The sequence below is a fragment of the Falco rusticolus genome, chromosome 12 (assembly GCF_015220075.1).
Source record: "Falco rusticolus isolate bFalRus1 chromosome 12, bFalRus1.pri, whole genome shotgun sequence".
Classification (NCBI taxonomy): Eukaryota; Metazoa; Chordata; class Aves; order Falconiformes; family Falconidae; genus Falco; species Falco rusticolus.
In genome coordinates this window covers 33,813,275-33,838,950 of record NC_051198.1, presented here as the reverse complement: position 1 = coordinate 33,838,950, position 25,676 = coordinate 33,813,275, and the positions used below count along the sequence as shown (strand labels likewise).

Below are 25,676 nucleotides of genomic sequence, written 5' to 3'. Positions count from 1 at the left end.
CAGGCATCTGCCTTTGATCCCTATTCATTGGCCCTAAGGCATTGTGCAATTCCCTCCCACAAAGCATGGCCAAGATCCCAAATCTGTGCACAAAATGGTAACATTTATTGAAAGAGTAAATTTTTTTTAATACAAAAGAAAGCTCTGTACATAGTACTGTGATTACTTCCACATCCTTCCAGAAACACAACCCTGGAAACTGGAGGGGAAAAAAAAAAAAAATAATCCCACACACACTTATGCGTACACACGCACACGCACACACACACAACCCTCAAACCAGTAAAATGAACTAAAAATGTCACCGCACAATAAATGCCATTTCATCCCTGATACACAAGTGTTCTTACAAGTCTGCACTTAAATAAAATACACCATTAGCGTTTAACCAGCAGTTGCCTTTGGAGAGCCAGGGAGGGGATGCAGCCAGGCACCCTGCAGCAGCAGGGGCACTGCTGCCATCCTGGCCCAACAGCTCTGCTCTGCAGTGCTAGCATAAGCAAAGCAGAGCAAAGCCAGGCCACAGTGATGTGCTGGGGCAAAGGACAATGCAAACCCCATCCTTCACCCCAGATGAACTCCTAGATACCCAGCCTTGTTTTGGAAACATCATTGAGCATTTTTGTACACCTCACCGCTGGGCATGGCACAGCATTCCCAAGTGCTACAAGCTGCAGGGTACGCATCACTCAGAGCAAGGATACCAAGGGGAGGCAGCACACAACATCACTCTCACCAGGTGTACCACCCCAGTCCCCATAAGCCCTTCCCAGGCTGTTCTGGGACCTCTCTGCACAGCATACTTGGAGGGGACCCTGTCCATGTCCATGCACTAAGGAACCACTGTAGAGGGGGAACTACATCACCAGCTAGGAGTCCAGGGGATGCAACCTGCACAGTGAGCAGGGATCAGTCACTGCCAGCCACTTGCCGCCCAGGGAGGAGCAGGGATGCCCATATCCCTTCGGGAGTCACAGGTAGCACTGCTCCACACCGGAGCAGCAACAGAGCAGTTGCAGGTCCCAGGACCAGAGGTGAACAGGGCAGCCATCAGAAAACTCAGCCCATCTCTGGCTCCCAGGCACACATAGCACCTTGCTCCTGAGGGATGAGTTTCCCCACTTCTAGAGACCAGCCACTGCTTCACTTGCCTTCTGCCCATTAAGCCCAAAGTGATGGGTACGGAGTCCTCAGTACAGGCAAGTGGGAAACAAGCATCCCACTCGGCTCAGCTTGATTCCTGGCACACGCTGGTGGGTACAGAGCACAGCTTAAACGCTAATGCTGAGGGAACATGTCCAAGGTTACAATACAAACTCAAAAGCAAGGCCCCTTTCCTGCCTCCATGCCCACCCACCCCTCTCCCATCCCCCTGGTACAAACCCCATGAAAACTGTACAGGAGCCAAACTTTTATTCCTTAAAGAATTACATAAATACTGAGTTTAACACTTAGAAAAATAAAGTCATTTCTTTTTTTTTTTTTCCTTTTTTTTTTTTTTTCCAAGGCTTCTTTTGTCTTTAACTTAAAAAAAAAAAGTTACAGTAGCTGCTTCTTTCCCTAAAGATTAAGCAGCTTCTCTCACTTGCTCACACTCCCTCCAGGGACAGGGCTAGGTAGCAGAGCCATTCACAGCCAACTCCCATGCAGGACCAAACATGCTCCAGCCCTTCTCTCCCAGCCTTGCTGAGCCTGCACAGCCATCACTGCTGCTCCTCTACAGCCCAGGATGGCCAGCAGGTCACCCTGGTGCTCAGAGGGAGAGCCTGCCACCTGCCCAGCAGCCCAGTGCCCCATGGGCTCTTCCCTTTGACACTTTAGTTGTTTCTTCACCTTGCATCAGACACAGAAATTTAGAAAGCACTGGCTAGAGCTGCAGAGGGGGATGTGGGAAAGACCCAGTCATATTCCCCTGGGTGTGCGAAGTCCACAAGCAGTGGAAGGGCTAGAAGAGAGTGTGGGGCTGGGCCAGCCACAGAGCCTCCCAGGAGCTCTCCAGGGGATCGTTGTGCTCCTGGGCATCCACCAACCACCTCAGCTGTGCAAAGGCAGGCGCCAGGGCAGAGCCAGCCAGACTGCAAACCTGCTAGGTGGCCCAGCAGGGAGGCACTGAGGGCAGAGGGCTCACTGTAGTGCATACAAGGGGGACGGGGCAGCTTGCCACAAGCTGTGCCCTGCCCTCCAGAGGGAGGGCGCACGGGCCCAACTGGAGGTGCACATGCAAGCTGGCCACTCTGCCCTGTCCAGAGCCCAGGGCCAGTTGCTGTGGCCAGGACCCGTCACCCCCCCAAAGGCACATTGCTGAGGCCAGCAGCACAGCTCTGTCCCACTCTGCTCTGAGCTGTGCCCACCGTAGGATGGCTCTGGATCTGAGCAGAGCCCCATGCAGAGCAAACACTTGTGGGCAAGGTGATTCGGAGTGCCCAGGAGCCAGGGCATCCTGCTGGGAACAGCCCACAGTATTTATTTACAGCACAGAGCAATCCTCCCCTCAAGAGACAAATTTCTTTGGCTGGCGTGAGACAAGCACAGCTATCGCAGCAACCAAATGCTCCCAAGCCCTGCATGGCCCCAGCACAGCTCCACCCCAGGTGAGTCCTGCGCCCCAACGCGCATCCTGTGTGTATGTGTGTGTGGGTGCATGTGTGTGTGTGTGCATGTGTGGACGAAGGAAACGTGAAAAGGCAACAATAAATAACTGGTGCAGTCTGTATGAGAAGGAATTGCCACCAGCCCCGGCACTGGTGTGACAAGCCAGGGACAGCACAAGGCCAGCAACAGAGGCCTCTCAGTCACTCTTGGCGTTGTGTGAGGTGTCCAAGTTGACCACCTGCAGCTCCGTCAGGCTGCTACCACTGCTGCTCTGCTGCCCGATGACAGCCATCTACAGAGAAAAGGGAGGAGGAAGCACTGGGGGACAGCATGCCCTGAGACCGTGGGCACCAGCAGCTAGGGTGACACTGTCCTTTCTGGGCACCTGTCCGAGGAGGGCAAGACTTCCTCACCCAAGGGTGGCTGGCACAGACAGCCTTCCTGGACTCAAGGACTGGCCCCACCCAAGGGCCCAGGTCTGCCCAGACCCACAAAGGATGTGGGGGCAGGGGCAGAGCAAGGTCACCCCCTGAACACATCTGTGCCTACCTGGTGAAGCTGGACAGCTGAGACTGGGATCTGAACAGTGCCTGATGGGGCTGTCAGGAAAACCTGGGGGACACCACCTGCCACAGAGAGAGAGCATAAATGACACCATCCCTTAAACAGTGCTACCCCATGGGTCCTCTCCCTAAGCTCCACGGAGCTTCACAAGGATGAAGGTACCCGTTTGCATGCATGGAGGCATCCCAGGAGCAAGCCCCATGTGCTAGTTTTCCAAGTGCTGGGAGAAGCAGGCACAAGCCTTCAATCCAAGTCTTGCCTGCATGGCTTCATGCTGCTTTGCCCCCTCGTGCAACCACATGTCCTCTCCAGAGTCTCCTAGCTCCCTCCACTGCCTGCCCCATATGCTACCCATCTCAGCAACCTTCACATTTTTTCCCCAGCAAATGGATCGAGCAATCCTTTGCAAAGGAGAATGGCCGGATCTAAAAGTGCGCATCAAGCATCACCCTTGCCAGGCCTTTGTACAGCCACAAGGACTGCTTAGAAGAAAATTTTCTGAAATTAATATACAGCATAAATACATGCAAGATGAGAAAAATTAGGGTATCAGAGCACTTAAGGGAGCACTGACCCAGACAACTGCCTTACCCTGATCCTGGACCTGGCCGTGGGACACCTGCATCGCTGAGGGCGCCTGTGAGAAAGCGTTGAGGACTGCAAGTCCACCGTCCGCAAGGCCAGATGTGGGCGCATACATCACCGCATGTGGGCTGGGGTACATCATGTGGCCACCCACAGTGGTTGGCACAGACGATGTCATGATGGTCGCTGGGAGGGTCACTGGCACCAGGACAGACTACATGTGAGCCACATAAAAGGACTCTGCTACACTCACATGCTTGCTCAGCACCCCTCCCTTAGCCACTGTTGGCATACTGTCCCGAAGCAGCAGGTACGTGGAGATACCAATCTGGTTCTCCCAAACTCTTGGTGAAAAGCCCCAGGGAACAGGCAAGAGAGGTCAAACCTCTCCTTTCATGTGTAAGTACGAGAAGGCACAAAAGCATGGTAGCCAAATATCCCAGGACTGAATTCAACCTGAGATTCAAGTTTCCTGATAAAGCTTTAATAAAGCTGTTGAACTGGATTCAGCCTGCATCCAGGCACCTGAACTCAAGATTTCACTGACAACAGAGGTGTCCTCTGCACATACAGTAGAAAACTCAAGCAGATGTGAGCCAGTGCCTTGTGCCAAGGACAATGTTGGCCAAGAAACCATCTGAGAACTGGGCAACCTGTTCCCAGCTCCATGCTGCAAGTAAGAGCAGATGATGTAAGGCACCCCATGGACAGCAGCATCTACCTAGATATAAAGTAGCACAGGAGCTGGTAACAGGGATAAATACACCTGGGAAACAGTCAGAAAGACTGTAAGAGAGTTGGTCTGATGAAAGATCCTGGCCAGAGAGCAGGCGTGAAGTCTGTTGGTGTGAACTGTTACCAGCAGTGGTCAGGAAAACAGAACATGGTTACCATAATGTCCCAATTACCTGTTCCGCTGGAAGAGGTCTGGGTAAGGTCAGTGCTGCTGTCACTAGAGGGAGACGTTTGCTGCGGTGCCTGGTGCACCTGGATCGCCTGGACTGGGACCTGCTGAGCCATCGTGCCTCCTGGGGAAAGAGAGGAGCCCGTGAGCCCCTGGCTCAGCAGGGATACAGACACTCGGGGCCACATGCAAGTTCCCCAGCCCTCCCCTGGACCACGCACAGCTCCACAGCGTGGCTCTGCACTGCACTGGGGAAGGCTAGCCAAAAGCAGCACGTGGCAGAAACCAGACCCTGCCCCGAAGAGCAAGCCAAAACCTGCTCTTTCCTGGCACACAGGGGCCGAGGAGGAGTTAGCTGGCCTGCAGGGCTCCAGAGAGAAAAGGAAAGGCCACAGCAGCTTTTGCCCAGCTCCCAGGCATGGCTCAGGAATGTCTGGGGCCCTCCTCACCATTCCCTGGCTCCACCAAGACACAGCACAAATGGCGATGGGAGCTGAGGGTCCAGCGCATGTACCCCAGCACTGCCAGTGCTCAGCCAGCCCCACAAGGATCATCTCACTGCACCAAGCAGAACTGTGAGAGCCCAAATGCCTAGGCCAGCTGGGCCCTGCTGCCTGCACACTCTGGAGTCCAGCTCCATCCTCCCCAGGGCGCTTTGGGAACAGCTATCTTGCCTACTTTGTGATCTCAAGGCCATCACAGTGCCCTGCACAGGGATCAGATACCACTGGGCTGCAAGGTGTGAATCCCAGAGCTGCAGAGGCACAGCTCCACAGCCTCCAGCCCAGCCCACTCGCTGCTTCAGCTCCCGAGATGAGGCTCAGCACAGAAAGCTCCCCTCCAGCTCAGGTCCTGTCTCTGGAGGGAAGAGCGTGAGATGCCAGAGAGCAGGAATCACCATCCATCTTGCTCAGACTGGGCATCTCCCACTCTCCACACCAGAGACCCACCCCGTTACTGCCATAGCTCCTCCAGATCACAAGGGAAATCCAGTCACCTTGCATGGGATCATGCTGTCTGCCAGGGCCCGTGGGAGCCATAAAGGCTCCAAGAAACCATGCAGGCTATCAGACCCATTGACTAGCGCACAAACAGGCAAGACACTAAAGATATACTGTCTCACTCTCAGTGCTGGTCCTCAGGTTGACAGCTGTCCACAAAGGAGAGCCTAGAGCCTAGCCCTGCTCTGAAACTCCAGCCAGGAGCATGTCCAGCCCCAGTACAACACTGGAGAGCCTCAACTCAGTGCAACAAGAAATTCCTACAAAAGGACAATGCACACAAGGCAGCACAGCAGCACCACTTCCTCCTCTGCCCTGGGTCTCTTAACCTACCCTCTGCACTGTGGTTCAGTGACTGACTGCAGATTTAAACACAAAAGCAAGGGCAGCTGCTCAGAGCCAAATGCCAGCATGCAGGAAACATCCAGTGGGCATCCGAGACCCTGTGGTCTCCTTCCATCAGCCCTCCTAGCAGCACAGTTCAGCCCTCAGCACAGCTGCACCAGAGATCTGTCTCCTCTGCATTTGCCAGCCACAGGGCAAACCCTGGGGCAGGACACTGACAACCCACAGCTTCCCCTGGTCTGTACCCCCCAGGATGCTGCTTCTGCCTCAGTCAAGCATTCTCTGCCCTGTCTTCCCATCTCTCCCCTACAGCCACAGCCAGGGTGCCTTGTGCTCTGCCTCCTCTGCGCTCCCACCTCAGCTGGGGGGGTCAGCTCTCTGGCCAGGACCAGGACCCCCCCAGACACCTCAAACCCCCCACCTCAAGGAAGTGGAGGAGAAGCGAGTGCTGACCTGTCAGCGACACGATCTGCCCTCCAGCTCTGGCAGGGAAGCGGAAGACTGTCTGTTGTGCCTGCGGCAGCTGTCCAGCCATACCCGTGACCACCTGGCCCTGCTGGCTGGAAAGAGTCAGGGAGTGCGGCTGTAACTGAGTGAGAGGAATGGTAGGGGTCCCCGGAGAAAGGGAAGCACCTGCCAAAAGGAGGGAGAAAGAAAGGCTTTGTCACCACCAGCTCTTTTCACTCCCTCCAGGCTTCTCGGTGCTGCCCTGGGGTCCCAGCTCAGCTCCCTGCCACTGTGCCCTTCCCAGCAGCAGGGCCAGCTAGCAGCACTCTAAAGAAACAGCCACTATATGACCCTTCTCCAGCCACTAGCCTGGCTGGGCTTGAGTAAGGAATACCAGCCAGGTTTACCCTACAGCAGCAACCACTCTGCTTCCTCCTGCCACTAGGTCTCCTCTCCTACAGAGAGGGCAGCAACACACCCCAGGTGCAAAGACAGACGGATGCAGTCCTCAGCCCCTAAAGGCACTGACCTGACATGAGAGTGAAGCCGGTGGGTATTGGCATGAGGCCCCCAGATGTCACTGCACTAGCTCCAGTAGTCTTCAGCACTGTCCCGTTGGCACTGGTGACGGCATTGGGGCTGATGCTGGCAGACACTGGCGCCAGGTAATTAGTGATGGGGAATGACGGGCCACTGCTGACCTGCATGGAGGTCGAGGTGGTGGGGGCTGTCTGGATGGTGGATGTTGTCCCCGGCAGGTTGGTGACAGTGAACGCTGGTTTCAGTGCGTCCTAGGGAAGGAGAGATTGTGACAGCTTAGTCCAGCCCTTGGACCTGGTCAACATCTGCCTGTGAGACCAAGCCGGGCTCCGTAGGTTGCATCCCCACACTAAACCATGTCCTGATAGCCTGCTGCCAGCGCATGGAGCAGAGCCAGGGTAGCAGGGAGGAGTAGCTCATACAAACACGAGGAGACTGTGCCCAATAATGCAGCACGAGGAGAGCTGGAGAGAGCTCAGCATAAGCCTTGGATACAAGCCCAGGGCCACACAGGTCCCCTTAGAGACTTCCCTGAAAGACACCAGGGGATGAAGCAACCCCTTCCCCTCCCCAGGAGTCCCGATAGCCTCCAAGAAGAAAACAGCATCTTTCTGGCACACAACAGGCAAAAGCAGTCCTTGCAGGGACAGACATAAAGGCAAACACACTGTCTCCTGTCAGGAACACACACACCACTTCCCGTATGGCAGGAAGCACATGGCCAAGAACAAGCAGAGAACTGGCTCTTAAAGGCAGCTGCACACCAAAAGCAGCAAGGGAGAGGGGAGTAAGGCCTGCCCCATACACCAGGGACATCCAAACCAACCCTGCCTGCTGCTCTGGCAGGCCCTGGGAAACACCTCCACAAATCTGCTGGAGCAAAGGGGTTGTAGAGAATCCAGCCAGAGGAAGCACCCATTTGCCAGTCCACTAGCAAGGGCCAAATACTTCTGAGGGACCCTATGCGTCAGCTACAGCCAGCATGCGCTGTCCCAACAAGGAGCATCAGAGCTCTGTGTCCATCTGAGGACAGCATCACCAGGAGGAACAGTGCCCAGTGCTAGGCCAAGGCCATCCCAGGAGGCTGCCTCCTCAGCCTGGCAACAAGGGAGGAACGCATATGCCAGGCTGCAGGACACTTACAGCCCAGTTTCCACAGCCACAAAGCATGCGGCTGGACCTGGACAGGCTTGGATCTGCAGGAACCAACCAAGCTGGAACCCTGCTGTCCCAGCAGTCATACTTCACCTAGCATGCCCCCTTCCCCCAAACCCCCTTTTGGGTACCCAGGGTCTCCACGGCTTCTCTCCTGTCCTGCTCACCTAGCCAAGAGTAGACTGCAAATACACTGCTCCACAGGAGACTGTGCCACAAGGGACCTGCTGTCCCCATGCCCTGCCATGGTTGCCAGCGTGCCTGGGAAGAGTTAAGGCTGCCACACTCCCACCCCTCCCGCTGCAGGCTGGTGGGCCCAGCTCTCCCACGTGCTAAGCCTTGTTCCCAGCTTGTCAAGCTGCCAGGAATGAGGAATTCACAGCTCAACGAACAGCTAAAAAAGGGAAGGCAACCCATTTTGGATTGGGGGAGCCAATCCCGGGCACTCAGCTGTGCCCCAGGGCCTGGGGAGGGACGTTGCTCTCCACCTTGGCACGACGGTCCCCGAAATCCAAATTAGAAGAGGCACATGATAACAGTGGAGCCCAGCAAAGGCACTTTCCATTAGCTCAACCAAACTCCTGCCATCTCACACAGAACATGGAGGCTGTAGGTGCCCTCCCCACGTGGTGACAGGGCAGAGCTCCCACCAGCCCATGGGAACCATAGCAGAGCAGGGTGGGTCCCATTCCCAGCTGGAAAAGCTGGACTCTCCCATCCCCAGGTGTACATCTCCTGAAGCTGTACACCCCTGAGATACAGCCCCCCAAGCAGCCAGGGCACTTAGCATCCCCCCACACTCCATGCTCTCAGGGTTGGAGGGGGCACTCCAAAAGATTCACAGCACCCTACTCAATGGGATTCCCAGGACTCCCTGGAAGCACAAGGCCAAACCTCAGGCTGATCAGAGCATCAAAGGTGCTCGGGAGGGATGGGGTGCCAGTAGACTCAAACCATACACACCCCATCTCTGCCCTCCCTACTCTGCTAGAGGTGGGACTTACATTCCTCCCATCTTTGTTGTGGTTCTCTTGGGCTGCAGCAATAGCTCCCAGCACAGAGAGCGCGCTGGGAGAGACTCTGGGGTTGGACACCCACTGCCTTCTCCCCACACCTGTCTGGGATGCCTCAGAGTCCCTGGACACCTTGGCACTCCCCAGCACCCTGTAAAGCCCAGACTACACGCATGAGGCCAGCCCTCAACAGGAGCAAAGCCATGGGTCACCTTCAGCAGAGATTACCTAAGGTGCCAGGTACAAGCCCTGAGGCAGCACAGCAGCCCTGAAGGCCCTTCTGGATCCAGCCATGCATCCATTCCCCACCACAGCTCATTGCAAAATTCAGTTTGCAGAGCAGTGCCTGGGGAATCAACACACAGCAGAGAGGTGCAGCATAGCAGCACAAGGTGCCTGCACAGTTCCACACCACTGTGCACACTCAGTAAATGCTATACAGCATGAGTGGACCACAGGGCATGCATGGCCCAGGCCATTGGATGCCCATCCTGGACTGTAATAGAGTCTGGGGGACAGAAACTATCCCACTCCACAATTACTGGGGGCTGCCTGGGACAACACCCTTCAGCATGGCACAGACCCTGCCCCAGCCAAAACTATTACATGGATGTTGCAGGACAACTGGCCTTGGAAGTACATGGGAAATCCCAAAGTGGTCTCCAACACCTGGTCTGCATTCCAGATGGGGCAGGAAGTCCCACCCTTACCCTCACCCTAAAAAGAGATGACCACATCAGTGCTACTCCCATGCTCTCACTCCAATCTAGAGCCCCTGAGCACCCTCCAAATTCCTCTGCCCCACACCACCACCCCCAGGAGATTACACGAGGACGCTGTTTCCTTCAGGACTGACAAAAGATCAGAAAGGTCAACACACAACAATATCATTGTGAAAATACAGCTGTTATCTTGAAAGTACAGCGTGCCCCAGTCCCAGCCATAGCTTGAGCTCATCTCCATGGCAGGGAGTTTGGGTTTGGCACAGAAGGATCTTGTAGCTGCTTCTGGCTGTAGTGCAAAGGAATACCAGCAGGCTGCTAACTGCAGGTTAACTGCCTAGCTGCATTGCTGCCCACTGTGCTGCAGCAGCTGAACACAAGCAGGTTTTGTCCATACAGAGATCCAGAAAGCAGAGTTCTCAGGAAGGCTACAACTCTCTGCCCAACTCTCCCAGACCATCCTATGTGGCTGGACCCGGCAGTCCAGGCACTTAATTTCCTGCCACCTCCTCCAATGAGGCAGCCGTAACCCAGCCCTGCATACCACCCACCTCTCAGCAAGGATGCCAGCCTCCTGCCATGGCCCACCCACAGGCTCCCTTCACCCTCAGAGGTCTGCTCAGTCTATCCGAATTGGGCCGACCTCTGCCAGCACATCAAACCAGGCTCCCAGCCCTGCAGAAGGCACAGCAGGACTGGGAAAAGTCAGGGTGGGACTGTCCCCAGCTCCAGGGCTTGCCAAGGCCCAGAACCCTCAGCAGGCCAGAGGGGAGTTTAGCCAGAATGTCAAGCAGCAGACAGGGCTGCAGCCAAATGCACTGCACACATCACTGCTTGTGTACCGAGACGGAGCTTGCAGGTTTGCAGAGAAGTTGAGAAGTTATGCTAAGAAGATCTCCTCTGCAGAGTAACTGCACCCCAAAAGCACACTTCCTTTGGGGCCACCTAGCAGTATTTTCAGGGAAAAATCTTACAGGCCATGATGTGAACAAGTTCCCCCAGGGACAGGTCAGCTGCCATGCACAGCGCTTCCTACACCTCCAAATCACTCCAGGCACAGGTAATTTGCCTCATTACAGGATGCCCACAGGACTTGCCTTTTCACCCAGGAGAAGGCCAAGAGACAAGTCCTTACAAACACAAGCTGCTCAAAGGAGAAACTGCTGGTGATAACGGGCTCCTTGGCCTACTGGAAAGGGCTGCCACAGCTCACACTAGGGAATTGGAGGCACCCATGGGAGTCACAGCAGACTGGGACAGCCAGGGCTGTTGTTGGGCTCCCATCAGCAGGAAGCCTTCCCAGGGACTCTTCCGGGCTCCAACAGAGAGCTCTCTGGCCAGCAACACCTTGGCCCATCACAGCTCCTCTGCCTAAAGGGATCTCTGGGACGGCTGATATTTCTCAGGGCACTGCAGCGATAAGTTTTTGCTTGGTAAAGCACTGCACACACATGGGGAAGAGGGCACAGAGGAATCACGGCTGCCACATACCCAGTGGCACCATGACCAGAACTGTTGCACTGCCACAGGGCACAAACACGCAGCTGAACACCCCTGCAGCCCCAGGCAACACACTGGGCATGCCTCAGGGCTGCACCCACTGCCTTTGGGATTACAACACTGAGATCTCAAACACCCTTCCCTCCAGGTTTTGTCTGCTTAACACTTAGTGACTACTGTATGGCAAGGATGCTGCTGTGGCTCGCACACAGGCAGGTGGAGGGCTCCTAGAGCAAGGCCACAGCTCATCTGGAAGGATGCTTTGGCAGCAAACATGGCACTCCTGCCACGGGCACAGGTACAGCAGAGCTGCAGCAACCCACAGCACCCAACGGCACTTCACACAAGCCTGGCAAACTGTGGGCAAGACCCCCAGCACAGCACATCGCCCCAGCCTTGCAGCACAAGCTCTCCTGCCTCCCATCTCCAAGCGGACCTGAGCACCAGCCCGCAGAGGAAGCAGCAGGGACACAGAAGCCAGCTTTCTTGCAGCAGCTCCGAGGAACAGCACCAGTGGGTGCAGGGACAAGACACGACCCTTCCAGCAGAAAAAGGCCGTTGCTTGACTCTGTGCCCATGGGCAGGCCCTCTGTAGTGCCCTGGGCGAGAGGCCACAAGTAACACAGGCAGGCAAGGGCCAGCGCCTGCGGGGACACCGGGCAGGGAGCAGAAATGGTTGGTCCAGCCAAATGTTTCCATTCCCCATGTCCTCCCTGCCCCCTTCCAAAACAGCACCAAAGCAAGAGACAGCTGCAGCTTATAAGGAATGTGAGGGGCCCTGCCAGGGACTCTGGCGAGGGAAACCAGGCCTTATAAGGCCATGGAGGCAGAATCAAATTTTTATCAATGAGCGCAAGAACATGGAGACGCCTGGGGAGAGATAACAGCACTGAGAGCTGGCCAGGGGGGTGGGCTGGGCCAGCAGGGAGCCCCGCTGCAAAGGCCAGGGCCAGGACACCTGCCACCCACTTCCCTCCCTCTTCAAATCACTGCTACCGCGCGCCAAGGGAAGGAGTCAGCCCCAAGAGGCCACAGCATGAGCTAGCTGGAGTCACAGCAAAAGAGGAACCCATCCTCTGCTTCCCAAGCTGCTCATCAAGGAAGGCTGGGGATGCTCAGTGCTCCCAGCACAGCCTGTGCCCCCCCAATCCCAGGGTGCCCGGGCATGTGGCTGAACACAGGAACGTTACCTTGGTCTCCCCGCTGCTGTCTGACTCTGACACCTGGTAGGTGAGGTCAGTCTCCTCAAAGCCCGTGGCACTCATGCGCTGGTCGGTTGTCGGGTCTGAGCGTGGGGGCGAGTCTGGGGAGTTGAGGCACGTCTGGATTAACGCCTTCCCCGTCTCACTGGTGATCATGGGTTGCAGCTTCCGTGTGGCAAACGTGTACACATGGCCTGTTTCACTGGCCACCAGCAGTAGGACTTGCGTGCCAGTCAGCGTGGAGAGCTCGTAGGCCTGCCAGCAGCACAAGGGAAGAACAGGGAGTCACAGACAGCACAGACATACAAGAGTGCAGGACGAGAGTCCCGGCCATGTCCCTGTGCTCCCAGCATAGCCCTCCTTGTGGTCACGCCAGCTCCAGCTCCTTATCACCCCAGAGGAGCCATGACATCTAAAACCAACTCAAAATTAGTTCCCTGCAGGTCGAACTGCCCCACACTGCGTGCCCACCCCCTTTACAGGCCAAGAGGCCACAGGAAAAGAGCGGTCCCCTCAGGAGAATAGCTTAAGGACATGGGGACACTGACTGTCCCCATTCTGGAAATCCCACCTGCTCCTCCAGACATGTCTGGATGCCTCCTCCCCGCCTTCCACCGTGTAAGGGGATGCTACTCAGCTCAGGGGTCTCCGCTACATCTTTCACCTCACCAGCAGGGCAGCCAGGCCGGGACCCAGACTCCGCTCTCAGCCTCCCCAGCCCCGAGCACGGCTGCACCCCAGCACCGCCACAGCGAGGCCACCACCCCCATCGCCGGCCTAAGGGCTGGGACGGCCCCCCTCAGCGGGGCCCACGGACGAGACGCCCCGTTCCGCACCCCGGGGCGCACCCGGAGCACCCGCAGCCATCCCCGCAGCAGCCAAGTGCGCACAAAGACCCCCGAGCCCCTCATCGCCCTCTGCAAAAGGGCTCCGGCCTCCGGCGGCTCTGAACCGGCCGGCACACGGCGTGGGACCCCGGCGGGGCGAGGCGGCCTGGTTGTGCCCCGGGACCGGCGCCAGCACCCGGCAGCGACCCGCAGAGAGCTGCCCCGGCGGCTCCGGCCGAGGGTCGGAGGCTGCACCGGGACGGGCCTCCCTCGGCGCACCCCGACATTCACCGGCCCCAGGCTGCGCGGCCGCCCTTCCCGCTCGGGGCCCGGCCCGGAGCCCCTCCGGAGCCTCCCGCTGAGCCCCCCGGAAGGGGCCGGGCCGCGGCCCCGCCGCCCCGGGAAGCCGCCGCCGTTTCCGGGCGCGGCCCCGCCGCCCCAGGGCCGGGGCTCCCTCCCGACCGCCGACAGGTGGGTGTCAGCCGGCACCCGCGGCCGCCTCCCCGGGGCCGCACCTTCTTCATGATGCCGGTCTTCCTCTTGCTGAAGGTGGTGTAGCGCCGCAGCTTGTTGTCGATGAACTCCATCTTGATCTTCACCCGGCCCCGCGTCTTCTTCCCGGGCTTGGCGCCGCTCACCGCCCCGCCGCCCCCACCGACGCCGCCGCTGTACGCGGCCGCCGCCGCTCCCGCCGCGGGCCCCGCTGCCGCCGCCGCCGCCTCGGCCAGGCCACGCTTCACGCCGCGCCGCTCGCCGCCCAGCTCCTCCTCCTCCGCCGACTCCGAGTCGCCCTCGCTGCCGCTGTACAGCACCTCCCGCTCCAGGCGGCCCCCGGGCGGCCCCGCCGCCGCCGCCCCGCCGCCGTTCGCCCCACGCGGCACCGGCGACCGGCCCAGCCCTGAGCCGCGGGCCAGCGCGGCGGCGGCGCCGTTCCCGGCCCCGGCCTGGCTCGGCAACATCGCGGCGGCGAGCGCGGGTCGGGTCGGGTCAGGCCGGCCCCGCCATGGCCCCGCCGCCCGCTCCGCGCTCACGGCCCTGCTCCGCCGCCGCCCCCGCCGCGCCGCGCCGCCCCCATATAAAGCGATACAATGTTGCCTTTTATGGCGAAGGCGCTCCTTATATGGGGCGAGCCGGCGCCCCGCCGGGAGGCGCTACCCCATTGGCTGGCGGCCGCCAAGCGCCGGCGCCCATTGGTCGGCGGCTGGCGTTTGATTTGCATACGTTCCGACTGCGTTCGCGTCACTGCCAGCTTGAACCACGCAGGGAGGCTCTTAAAGGAGCAGCGCGCCGCGTTGACGGAGACCGGGACGGGACGGGTGGCGGGGGCCGCGCCACCCGGCCGTCCCGCGGCGGCACGGAGCGGATCGGGCTGAGGCGCCTGCTCTTCCCGCCTTTGCTTCCCCTGTTGCCACCACCAGTCCCAGCCACTCGTGTCCTCGTAGCGGACGCACCACGTGGCCGAGACCACCCGCCTGGCCGGCCTCGAGATGCGGTGGGGAGGGGCTCCGCGCCCCGCCACGCCTGCCCGCCTCTCAGCCGTGCCGCCGGGACTTGCTCCCGGTGATTCTCCGCTCCCGCACCCCACTGCTGCCCGCTGGCCTCTGGTGGCTGCGGGGTGTGCCCGGGGCCAGGAGGGGAGGCACTGGGGGGCTGGGTGCCACAGGAACGCTCAGGGGCGCGGGGCTGGGCCGGACACACGCGTTGCCCAAGCAGGGGTTGGCCGCTGGTCAGCAGCAAAAGGGTCCCTCCCTGTTCGGCAGGACGGGCACAGTTACACTGACTCTGCAGGAGGAGGGAGCGGGGGTCCTGCACCGCAGCCATGCGTGGGTGGGACAGAGACCTACCTGTAAGCTGCTCCCTGAGTGCATAACTGGGCTGGTCCCAACACATGGACCCAGACCCGGCCCAGCTCTGCAGCTCAGAGGGTCCCTGGCAGGCGGCACAGGCTACGGCCTCCGCTCGGGTGCAGACCCGGAGCTCCGCAGCAGAGGGAAACAGCCCATGCAGGGAGGACAGCCAGGTGCAAGGCAGGCTGCAAGAGTGCAGGAGGGACCACAGAACCCCAAAGCTCACAGCTAGGAGCACAGGCAGAGCCACATCCTGGGCTGACAAAGGGGCTCTCCCACACCCTGTCCTACAAACAGGAGCTGTGACCCAGGGCGAGACCTCACTTCTGCCAGCACTGGCCCAGCCGCAGACCCATTTTGCCTCCTGGGCGCCCCACGGAGGGTTCTGCAGCTTGCACAAGCTCTTTCCATATCTGCCTCATCACTCAGAGGACATGCACGCTTGCCACCAGCCATCACAGCTGTCTCCCACTCTCTAGGGCCAACTTCCTACAGAGCAAGGGAGTAACTGCAAAACTAAACACCCCCCTCACTGCCACTGCCACCTCCCCCTCCTCCCAGCCAGCCATGCTCCTCTAGTGAGCACACATGCCATTTATAGCTCCCAGCAGGGCTGCTGGGACTCACATGCCTCCCATCACATGCCCTAGCCACCCTCTCTTCGAGCTGAGCGCAAACTACACCTGGCACAGGTGAGATGGAGGCCCTGCCATGTCATGCCAGGCTGAGGAAGGGTCAGCAAGACCCTCTGCATGGCTGGAGGCACTGCTTACGCTGAGAGCAACTGGCATGTGGATCTGACAGCCACAGCCAGGCTGGTCTTCCTGGTCAGCACAAGTGTGCAACCATCACAGGTACCCCAGGACTGGGGTTCCTCTTGCCCACGAAGCTGCTGCATGTTCCCTCTTTCCCCTGGGGCTTTTGCTCACAGGGCCATGCGGAGGCCTTCTGCTTGCTGGACTGCAAGAGAAGCTGTGCTGGCAAAAGGTGAGAGGAGTGGGCTCATTTGGGGCTGGCTCACCCCTTCTGCTGCCACCCTCTCCCTCCCTAGCCTTATCGCAGGGATGCCTTTCAAGATGCTTGGTCTACTTGTGTGCTGAATAGGACCAGACCATCAGCCTGCCTCTGAGCTTCCTGGGATGCTAATCTCTCACCAAGGTGGCCAGACACACAGGGTAGAGCTGAGCCCTGCCCTCAGGCCACTATCACCCACAGGACACAAGTTACTGGCCATGTTGGGCCTCCCTCACCAAACCAGCCCCAGCGGCAATCAAAAGCAGCTTAAACCAGCTTTTTGCACACCTGACAGTCCCATTTTGTTTGCAGGGTTGTTCTCATTTACAACCCCCCAGTCATAACATACACATTTCTAACCCTCTTCTTATACAGCTGTGTGCACAGCACTTGCCACCATACCATGAAAGCCCCTTACCTGATTACCCTTGAGGATCCTTCCAGACAAGCTGCTGCCTGTGCCAGCTCCACTGTAGCATGGACCCTGCTGCCAGTTGCCCCCAGCATCACCCCAGCCCTCCATGTCCCCTTTGCAATCTTCCTCCAGGCAATTGCAATAAGCCAGCTCTTCATCCATTGTTTCAACTATTAAACCATTAAACACCCTCTGCACTCAATGCTGGGATCATGATGGCTTCCATCCTGTTACTGCAGGTCTTCTTGCCATTGATACTTCAGCTGCTTTTTTGACTGCTGTTGAGTACAGGTAAATGCTCTTTTTTAACAGTCAAATCCCTTCTATGAGCAGTAACAACTAGACTGGAGGTACTGCTGCACATGTAAAATGGATTTAAGGCCTTTATTAACATGCTTTTTTTGGTCAGCAGAGGGGTGCTTCTGCCCTTTGCACCAGGAGGCAGCACGAGTGGGGCTGCTCCACGTGGGGGGGGGACTAGCCAGCATCTCAGGGTGACCCTATGCCCTCACCAACAGGTATAATCCCACAGCACCTGAGCAGAGCAAAGTGTTGGTAACAGGGTCTATCCACAGAGCAAGTGATGAACCCAGTCCGATACCTGGTCAGGTGATAGGGCCAAAATCAGGGCTGGATAATAAGGTTACAATAGATATGCAGAAGACAGAGCTAGAGCCAAGACCAAAACAGAACACCTGCAAGATTAGTCAAAACGAAAGTAAAAACCCAGGCTTGAGCTTAAATGCAGCTCAAGAGGGTGGGAGGTCCCAGGTAAAGCTGCTCAGGACCATTAAGGCCCATTAGTTCCCCCACAGGTGCCTGACAGAGCTGCACAAGAGCCATGGGGCAGCAGGTGAAATCAGAGCAAACCAAAAAAGCGCTTCTTCAAGCCACATAAGGGATCTGTGCGCTTAGTGTCCTGGGATGCTCAAAGCATGCGTCAGTGGAAGGGGAAACTGGATAACTTTCTGGCAAGAAAAAATATCAAGGACTACTGGAAATGCCTGGTTTGGAGGTCCTTATGCTTTAGGGACTTGTAGCTGGGACAGTGCATACCTGCTTGCTACTCTCTTACACTGCTCAGTAAATGTTTGATTTTGGCCACAGCTGTTGGCCCACTAGGTGGACCTTTACTCTGAGAGAGCCATGCTGTTTTTTCTGGCCCTGGATACCACAGGTTGTGGTCCTTTTCCAAGATTTTTTTTTTTCCCCACATGTTCCTTCTATTTGGGCTGAGGCGATTGGAACCCACCCCTCTCAAATGTCCATGTCCTCTCTCATTCTCCTGCTGGGGCTCTGCTTTCCTCCACCACTCTTAGCCAGGACTGTATTGGTCCAGCCTAGTCTTTCCACTTAGTTTGACCAACATCTGTCCTGTTCTCAGGGATACAGAACTTTTCATGACATCGCTCCCAAAAATAGAAAATCTCAACCCTGGTCTTCCTGTATCCTTTGGGTCTGGAGTTTGTCTTAGCTTTGGTGCCTTTCCATTTTGGTGCTTCCCTGTAGTCAGCAGGTCTTGACTGCATGCTAAACAGGCACTCAAGTCCCCAGGATGTGTTGGAGTAAAGCCAAGCACTCAATCCTGATGCTGCTCACGGAGCCAGCCCACTGCAGCCACATCATTCCCTCCAAGTACACAGGTACACCTGCATGCATGAAGTTGGCAGAGCACAGATGTTACTCCAGAAGTCCTTGGCATCTCTCTCTATTCTCTAGCAGTGGCATCACAGAGATGCTGCTTGGCTAGGCCACCAGGAGGGATGGCGGCTGGCTCCACAGCCAGCCCACCCGGGAGCATTCTGAGCAAGCACAGCAACAGCCCTGCCACTCCGCCTGCCATGTCCAACACAGGGCAGCAAGGTGAGAGGACAAGGGATCATTAATTCTGTCTGATATGCCGGTAGCCTTCACCTGGGGCAGAGACTCGAGGTCACTTGCTGGCCTGTCCGTCAGCTGATGCTGTAGAACTGCCTGTACCTGCCCCTCACCTCCTGGCCAGCCTCTGAGGAAGAGCACCAATGACCAGGATGGAGTGGGAAACCTCTGCTGGGTGACCAGACATGATGCTGCAGCGTAGGAATGCTGGTCCAGCTAGAAGGACCCAGTGACAGGCTCTGATATGATCTATCCACAAATGCTCAAGGAAGCAGCTGCAGAACCAGCTGGGACTATTTCTGGGGCAAGATGTGCTCTAGAAGTAAATACTACAGGGACACGCAGGCAAGACAAGACATATTCGTTAGTGACTCGGCTGCAGGAATCAGCCCACAGTGCATAGCCATCCTGTCTGAAATGTAGGGCAGCAGGCAGGAAAGTCCACAGGAATGAGATGGATGGGAGAGATGGAACAAAAGGACATGAATAAAACAGCAAACACATGTGAGACATCATTTGCAAGTTGGAGACCATGATATGTAGCAGTGCTAGCGCACTTGCATGTTTCAAAAGGGTTGCATACATGCTGGGAAGAACAGCAAGGAGTGGCAAGAGGAACATGGAGCTGTGAAGGGGAGAGAAGGCACATCTGAAGACCTCTGTCCATAACAGCTGCTCCCAGCGTGCACGATGCCACCAGCCCCAGGCTGTGGCCAGGCCATCTGGAGAAGGGTCATGGAGGCAGCAAGGGTGCAGGGTGGCAATAACCTGCTGCCAAGCCCACTATGAGAAGTAACACCAGGTCTGGGGAGGAGAGAGGGGCCCAACAGCCAGCCACAGCCACATCTCAGCTCACCAAGAGGCCTTGGCCAGGGGACTCCACAGCTCCTAGCTGCAAGACATCACAGCTGTTTGGGGAAGGGACAAACACTTCTGATAACTCTGCTCTACAGTCAGCAAACTTGCTTGCCCCTAGACAGGCCCAGCTGACCCTGTTCCCAAGCCTCAGACCAAATCTGAGCTGAAAGCCAGCTAGCATTCCAAGAAAATAGCCCTCTTCACTCTCCAGCATCTCCACAGCCTCTCCGGGTAGCAGATGTGGATCCTGGACATTTCTGGCCCATCCCTGCTTATAGCAGAGCAAACCAGATAAGGTTGTTTGGGGGCGTATCTAGTTGATGGTTGAGCATCTCTGAAGATGGAGATCCCACAGCTTCTCCAGGACTGTCTCAGACCTTTACCACCCTTGGGGAGAAGCATTTTTCCCGATATCCATTAAGAATTTCCATCGTGCAGCTTGTCCCCGACCTCAAGTCCACCCCCCGTAGGCCTTCTGGAAGAGCTCAAGATCTTTCTTTATAGTCCTCCAACCCTGAGCTGTGCAGCAAGTGAAACTGCTGGTCTGCAGCTTGGCCAAACCCAGCATCCCACGCTAGCTCCGAGGGAAAAGCCCTGCCTCATCATGGCTTGGCTCGTCTGCATGCTGGGGGGCCTGGGGCCCACCCCTCCATCCCCAAGGAGAGACTGCCAGGACCCTGCCATTGCTCAAGGCCACTGGCACAGGGGAAGAGGGCTATGGTCCACATGTGACAGCAGCAGTCCCTCCTGTATTCCCATGCAGGCCTGGCCCCATGAGCTCCTCAGTGCTGTAAGCAGCATCAGCTGAAATCTCCCATGTGAAAACACAACCCTGCGCAGCTGCCTCAGGCCACAGGGGTGGGTGCACAAACCCAACCACACTGGAGACAAGTTGCTACAAAAGCTTGCTTGGCTACCTGAACTGGGGGGAGCCTGTCAATGTGTCCATAATCAGTTGCTTGCAGGGAGTCTGAAAGGGACATCTTGGCACACACGTCCCTCTGAGACAGCAACCCATGACTGCCTAGAGCAGGGGTCCTCAAACTTTTTAAACAGGGGGCCAGCGCGTGGATGAAGTGGCAGGAGGTCGTCTGCGGCTGCTTGGTTTCCCTCCCCAACCCTCGGCAGGGGGGTTCTGTAAATACGTATCCAGCCCCCGGGCCGTAGTTTGAGGACCCCTGGCCTAGAGGGACAGTAAGTGCTGAGGCAAAGCACCCCTTGGGGCATGGCAGGCTGGGAATGGCATCTCTGATCTAGTTGGGAAGGGGGAAAATGCATTAAACTAAACGAAGGAGACATGCCTGAGGAACTGGCCTCCAACCCTTCCCAGGAACCATGTGGAGGAAAACAGTTAAAACAGCCATCTGAGAGCAGCATCTCACAAAGACCAAAAAAACCTAACAAAAAAAGCGCCTTCTTTATTATTGAGAGCAGCACACAAAAACCCAACAAAACCCAACCCTTCTTGGCTGTGGTACTCTCCACTCAAGCAAACAAACTAACCCACTCTAGGCTGCATTCCAGTAACAGAAATACTATGGTAAGGAGGAGTCAGCGCTCTGGAAGAACAGGGAGAGGGGGCTCTGTCGTACAAAAAAAGGCACAGGGTAGTTGGGAAAGGTAGTGAGCTCCTTCATATGCCAGGCACTTTGTGTTCCTGCTGGCTGGCCTGTACCCGTGGGGTATGGGGGAGGCAGGCATGCCTAGCACAGATGGACGGAGAGAGGCCGGGCCAGGCTGGCAGATAATGCAAGTGGCGAGGGGGGATGGAGAGCCTGGTGCTGGAGCCCAGCTCTCGGTGGGTGAGGGGGAGCCGTGCTCCATCCACACCAGCAGCCCAAGGGGGCCGGGCTGGGCAGGTGGAGACCAAGAGGCAGCAAGGGCTGTCTTTGGGGACCCATGGAGGAGAGGGGTGGGGGGTCTGGGGTACACTGGCTTGTGCTTTGAGTCCAGCAGCCACTGGTGCCGAGCTGCTCACTGGCGCATCAGGGTCAGGCTCAGCAAGGGGCCACAGGAATGCCAGGGGCTCCCCCGGGCACCTCCAGACCCCCATCCACCCTGCCACGTCCTTCCCCAGTAAGAGCCAGGATGCTCAGGCTTTGCTGTCAGCTGGGCTGTCCCCCAGGGCAGTGGCGAGCTCACTGAAGGAGGGTCGATCCTTAGGGCTGGGGGCCCAGCAGCGCTGCATCAGCTTGAGAAGGCGGGAAGGGCAGCCCTCGGGGTGCGGGAGCTTCGTCTTTCCCGATTGCAGACCTGGCACAAAAGCAAAGCCCAAAGGGCCGTTGGGAAGAGGTATGATCCTTTCCGTGAGGCACAAGGAGGGCAGCATCTCTCCACATGGGCTGGAACAGCCTCCCCAGCCAGACCAGCACCACGTCAAGAGGGGGGGAACGTCACGCAGGCCAGCCGTCCCCCCTCTACCACCACAGGGAAAGGAAGCCTGCTATGATGCCAGGGAAAACACGAGGTGCTCCGCGTACCTGCTAGGACCTCATCATCTGCCAGTGGAGCATAGGGCATCTCCCCATGCATGAAGACCTCCCACATGAGCACCCCAAAGGACCACACATCAGACTTGGTGGAGAACTCGTCTTCTAGCACAGCCTCAGGTGGCATCCAGCGCAGCGGGATCCAGGCCTGGCGGAAGTGGTAGTACTCGCTGCAGGCAGGACAGGCAGGCAATGAGATGGGTGCCATCCCCGCCCCTCCCATTCCCCTGCCAGACTCCCAGCTGACCTGTTGTACACATCCTTGCTGAGGCTCAGGGATGAGACCTTGACCTGCCGCTGGGCACTGACCAGGCAGTTCCTGGCTGCCAAGTCCCGGTGCACAAACCTGCCATTGGAGAGATGCTCCATGCCCAGGGCCACCTGTGTGCAGAGAGACACCTGACCCCAGAGAGATGTCAGCCATGGCTGCTCTCCTTGGGATCCCTGACCCCACAGCACTTCCAAAGCTGCACTGTCACCTTATGTTTGGTAGTGAGGGGCTGCGGCTTCAGAGAGTCATCTTTGCTCTTGGAGATCCTCAGGAACTGCTTCAGGTCCCCCTGGGAGACAGACAGCAACTCAGAGGCAGCATCTCTCCTTGATGCCAGCCACATCGGTCCCACAGTGCCCCTGATGTAGCAGGCCCACTGGGAAGCCCACGGATCCTCATCTCCTGGGCCACAGTCCCCACCTGCCTTCCTGGTCCCTGTCCTGTAGGGCAAGCCAGCATCTCACTTCTGGGCCTTTAACTGGCTAAGATCAGGGCAAGCAGGCCTGATGTTTCCAGGAGGTTCTTCAGGCCCCAAATTAATTTCTCTCCCATGCTCCCCACAGTAGCCCTTGGCATTTGCAGCCATTCTGCAGCATGGAGTCCCAGAGCTAAATTTATCCAGCTGAGTCCTGGACATAAACCAGAAATCAGGAGGATGCGGAAGAGGATGAAGGCATCTCCAGGTCTTGCAGGAGACCCTTATTCCCCTCAAGATTCATCCACATGTTGGGAACACAGTGGTAAGCTCAGCCTGGTCTCCCTATACCCTGTGGTGCCAGCCTGGCCCACATCACACTTGCAGATCTCACACCTGTTGTCTATCCCTCCTCCTCCCTCTCACTGCAGGCACTGCTGGCAGGGCCCTTACCAAGTCCACATACTCCAGGACCATGTAGTGTGGCTCTGCCTCACGGCACAGCCCCAGCAGCCGCACCACGTTAGAGTGGTTCAGCTTGCCAAACATCTCGGCCTCTCGCCTGAAGTCCAGCTGCAGCTGCTCATCCCTTGTCTGCAGGCTCTTCACCAGGACCAGTGCTTCACCCTCGCCATCCTCTGCACCTTTTGCCTTGGCCAGGAACACTTCACCAAACTCCCCCCTGCCTGGAAGCATAGGGCACACATCAGGACAGCGTATGTATTTGACAGCCCAGCAGCCACAGGACCCCTGCACCCCAGCACATCCAGTTTTCTGGCCAGGACATGCTGGGGTTTCAGCCACAGGTTTCCTGCTGGGGTGGGGTCAGGGCCAGGGTGGCCCAGCATACCTAGGGTTGTGATTGTCTGCAGGCTGGAACGTGGAAAGTGCATCTTGTCAGCAGCACTGTGCCGCTTGCTGGCCCCCGAGCTGCTGCCCATGTTGGTCAAGGCCACTTCTTCCTGGATCTCCGCCGTCATCTGCCCGTTCTGCAGCAAAGCATCACCTGCAAGGGAAGTACAAATGGCTTCAGCATCTCTCTGGGCTGTGCAGATAACATCATGCCGGGGATTAGCCCCTTCTGGGGCTGACAATCCTAGCACCCACAACTGGCTCCAAGCACCCCAGCTTGATGTCTAGCCCCAGGCAACAACAGAGTGGCCTCCACACAGTTGTCCCCTCTGGGCTCAGGTCCGGTCGCATCTCTGGCAGCCCTGCAGCCACCCTTGAAATCAGATGCTGAGAAACGGCTTGGTCCCAGAGCCAACCAGCCCCATCTGGCCTTGTCCATCCTACACCACTCAGTCATCCCAAAGAGGTGGCTACATTCGAACTACCATTGACAAAACTCTGCAGAACAGCAGCAGGAGGTTGGATATGAGGCAGAGATAAAGCAGAGAGAACCCTGCTCACTATAACCACAGCCTCCTGATGCCCGAGGGACTCAGGTCTATCTGGCAGTGGCTGCTGCAGACAGACTCCCTGCTCCTTGCTCACTCCTGAGCAAGCCCGCAGTGCTCATGTCCTTGGTAATCTTGAACTCATCAGATCAGATCAGCCTGGAGTTTATTGCCTGGGCTAAAGCAGCACTAGGAAGCACTGTGCTTGCAATCAACCCCAGCAAGCTTTCCGCTCAGGAACTGCACTAGCAATTTCCCTGGCACAAACACAAGCCAGCGACCAGGACAAAACATTACTGCCTTAAAGAAGAGAACCTGGCATTTTACAGGCAGCTCGTAAGGGAAAGTCTGTATAGATAGCAAACCTTGATTTTGAATCCATTTACTGCTTGGATCAGACCTGGCACTAGGAAGTGGTACTTTCCATAAGCTGAAGGCAGGAGTTTGAATGTGAAGTGGGACACAACACTGAGCCAAGGCGGCTGAGACACCTGCAGCATCACCCTGCATTACTCTGCACACTCCACATCAACTAGTCCAGGAGCAAACAATAAGGAAACACCTGGCCACGCAAAAGGATTTAATCACAAAATTAAGACCTGACCCAACGTGAGGTAACTCCAACGGGAATCCCACTGCCCATAATTTCCACCAAGGAGTACTGTACAGCAGTGTGTGTGCATGCATGTTTACAACACAGGCGTACAAGACAGGTACCAGTCCACCAGCACATCCTGTGCAGGTCTGGCCACGATGACAGGGACCGTGGCTTTGCTGCAGGTAGGCTTGGAGCTGTGAAGACTGAGACATGTTGACTTAAGAGCCATGGCTACTGACAGCTGTCCTCTCTCACACTGGAGTAACATTTGCAGAAGACCATAGCAAAAACCCAACATCTACCCTATAAATCAAAGCTCGATACCACTTACACTCTCCTGTTTCTATGCTAATTATTAGCAAGACTGTTTGACCCTGTTCTGTCTGCACTCATGACTGATAGTGTCTCAAGACTACAAGCCTGAAGCCAAAGAGGATAATACAAGATGACTGCTGCAACCGTGCCAAGAAAATACTGAGAGCTGCAGAGCAAGTATGCTGCCACTGAAAGACAGCACCAGTGGGCAGCAGCAACAGGCACTTCTGAGAACAGACACCTCCACGTTTCAGAGCTTTGACAAGACTGTTAAGAGCAACGGGACTGCAAAAATGAACAGGAGGTTTAATTTACATATCCAGCAGTCCAGAGGGGAACCAAGTGTAGAAGAGCTGCCCGATTTGCCCACCTGCCTACAACACCTGAGCATCTCCTGGAGAAAGAGACACAGCCATGCTGCCCTGGAGAAATTAGCACGTCAACACAGAAATCAAATGCTCCCCTCAGCCCCCACAGCCCTTAACCTCCCAAAACGCTGTCTGTATTCACCCAAAAAAAGCAGTACAGTCAGAGGGACACTGAGAGCAAACACCCTTGTTGCACAGGATGTGGCACACCGAGGACGTGACCTTGCAAGGTGACTGACTTGTTAGAAGTGCATTGATCCATAGGAAATCCATAGCAAGGATCCACTGCAAATCCACAGGAAGGCCAAATCTGTTTGCATCCTAAGGGCACTGGAAAAGTCAGCTGGTGGCCAGCCAGGGAGTACTTGTCATCAGGCAGGTGCTGAGATACTTCAGGTCACCCAGCTAAAG

General features: G+C 57.0%; 2 protein-coding genes across 5 annotated transcripts in view; both read right to left on the bottom strand.

Moving 5' to 3' along the window:
* Window positions 1–82: 82 nt before the first annotated feature.
* On the bottom strand, window positions 83–14,474 carry SRF (serum response factor). 3 transcript variants are annotated; one of them, XM_037405669.1, is made up of 8 exons: window positions 13,913–14,473; window positions 12,559–12,825; window positions 6,968–7,229; window positions 6,445–6,624; window positions 4,650–4,769; window positions 3,748–3,939; window positions 3,142–3,218; window positions 83–2,884 (listed from the first exon to the last, which is right to left on the bottom strand). In XM_037405669.1, the coding sequence occupies exons 1-8, from the start codon at window positions 14,354–14,356 to the stop codon at window positions 2,789–2,791; spliced, it is 1,638 nt and encodes a 545-aa protein (XP_037261566.1). In that variant the 5' UTR covers window positions 14,357–14,473; the 3' UTR covers window positions 83–2,788. The 3 variants fall into 3 exon arrangements, with proteins under 3 accessions (XP_037261566.1, XP_037261568.1, XP_037261567.1); XM_037405671.1 differs by lacking the exon at window positions 3,748–3,939 and having other exon boundaries at window positions 13,913–14,474; XM_037405670.1 differs by lacking the exon at window positions 6,445–6,624 and having other exon boundaries at window positions 13,913–14,471.
* Window positions 14,475–20,805: 6,331 nt separating this feature from the next.
* PTK7 (protein tyrosine kinase 7 (inactive)) overlaps window positions 20,806–25,676 on the bottom strand; it is a 38,623-nt gene continuing 33,752 nt past the window's right edge. For both annotated transcript variants that reach the window (XM_037405585.1, XM_037405586.1), the window contains exons 15-20: window positions 23,435–23,590; window positions 23,038–23,270; window positions 22,378–22,458; window positions 22,146–22,297; window positions 21,890–22,068; window positions 20,806–21,662 (exon numbers count right to left, since the gene is read on the bottom strand). In XM_037405585.1, the coding sequence (XP_037261482.1) occupies window positions 21,502–21,662; window positions 21,890–22,068; window positions 22,146–22,297; window positions 22,378–22,458; window positions 23,038–23,270; window positions 23,435–23,590 (962 nt within the window). In that variant the 3' untranslated portion in view covers window positions 20,806–21,501. The remainder of the gene's footprint in view (window positions 21,663–21,889; window positions 22,069–22,145; window positions 22,298–22,377; window positions 22,459–23,037; window positions 23,271–23,434; window positions 23,591–25,676) is intronic.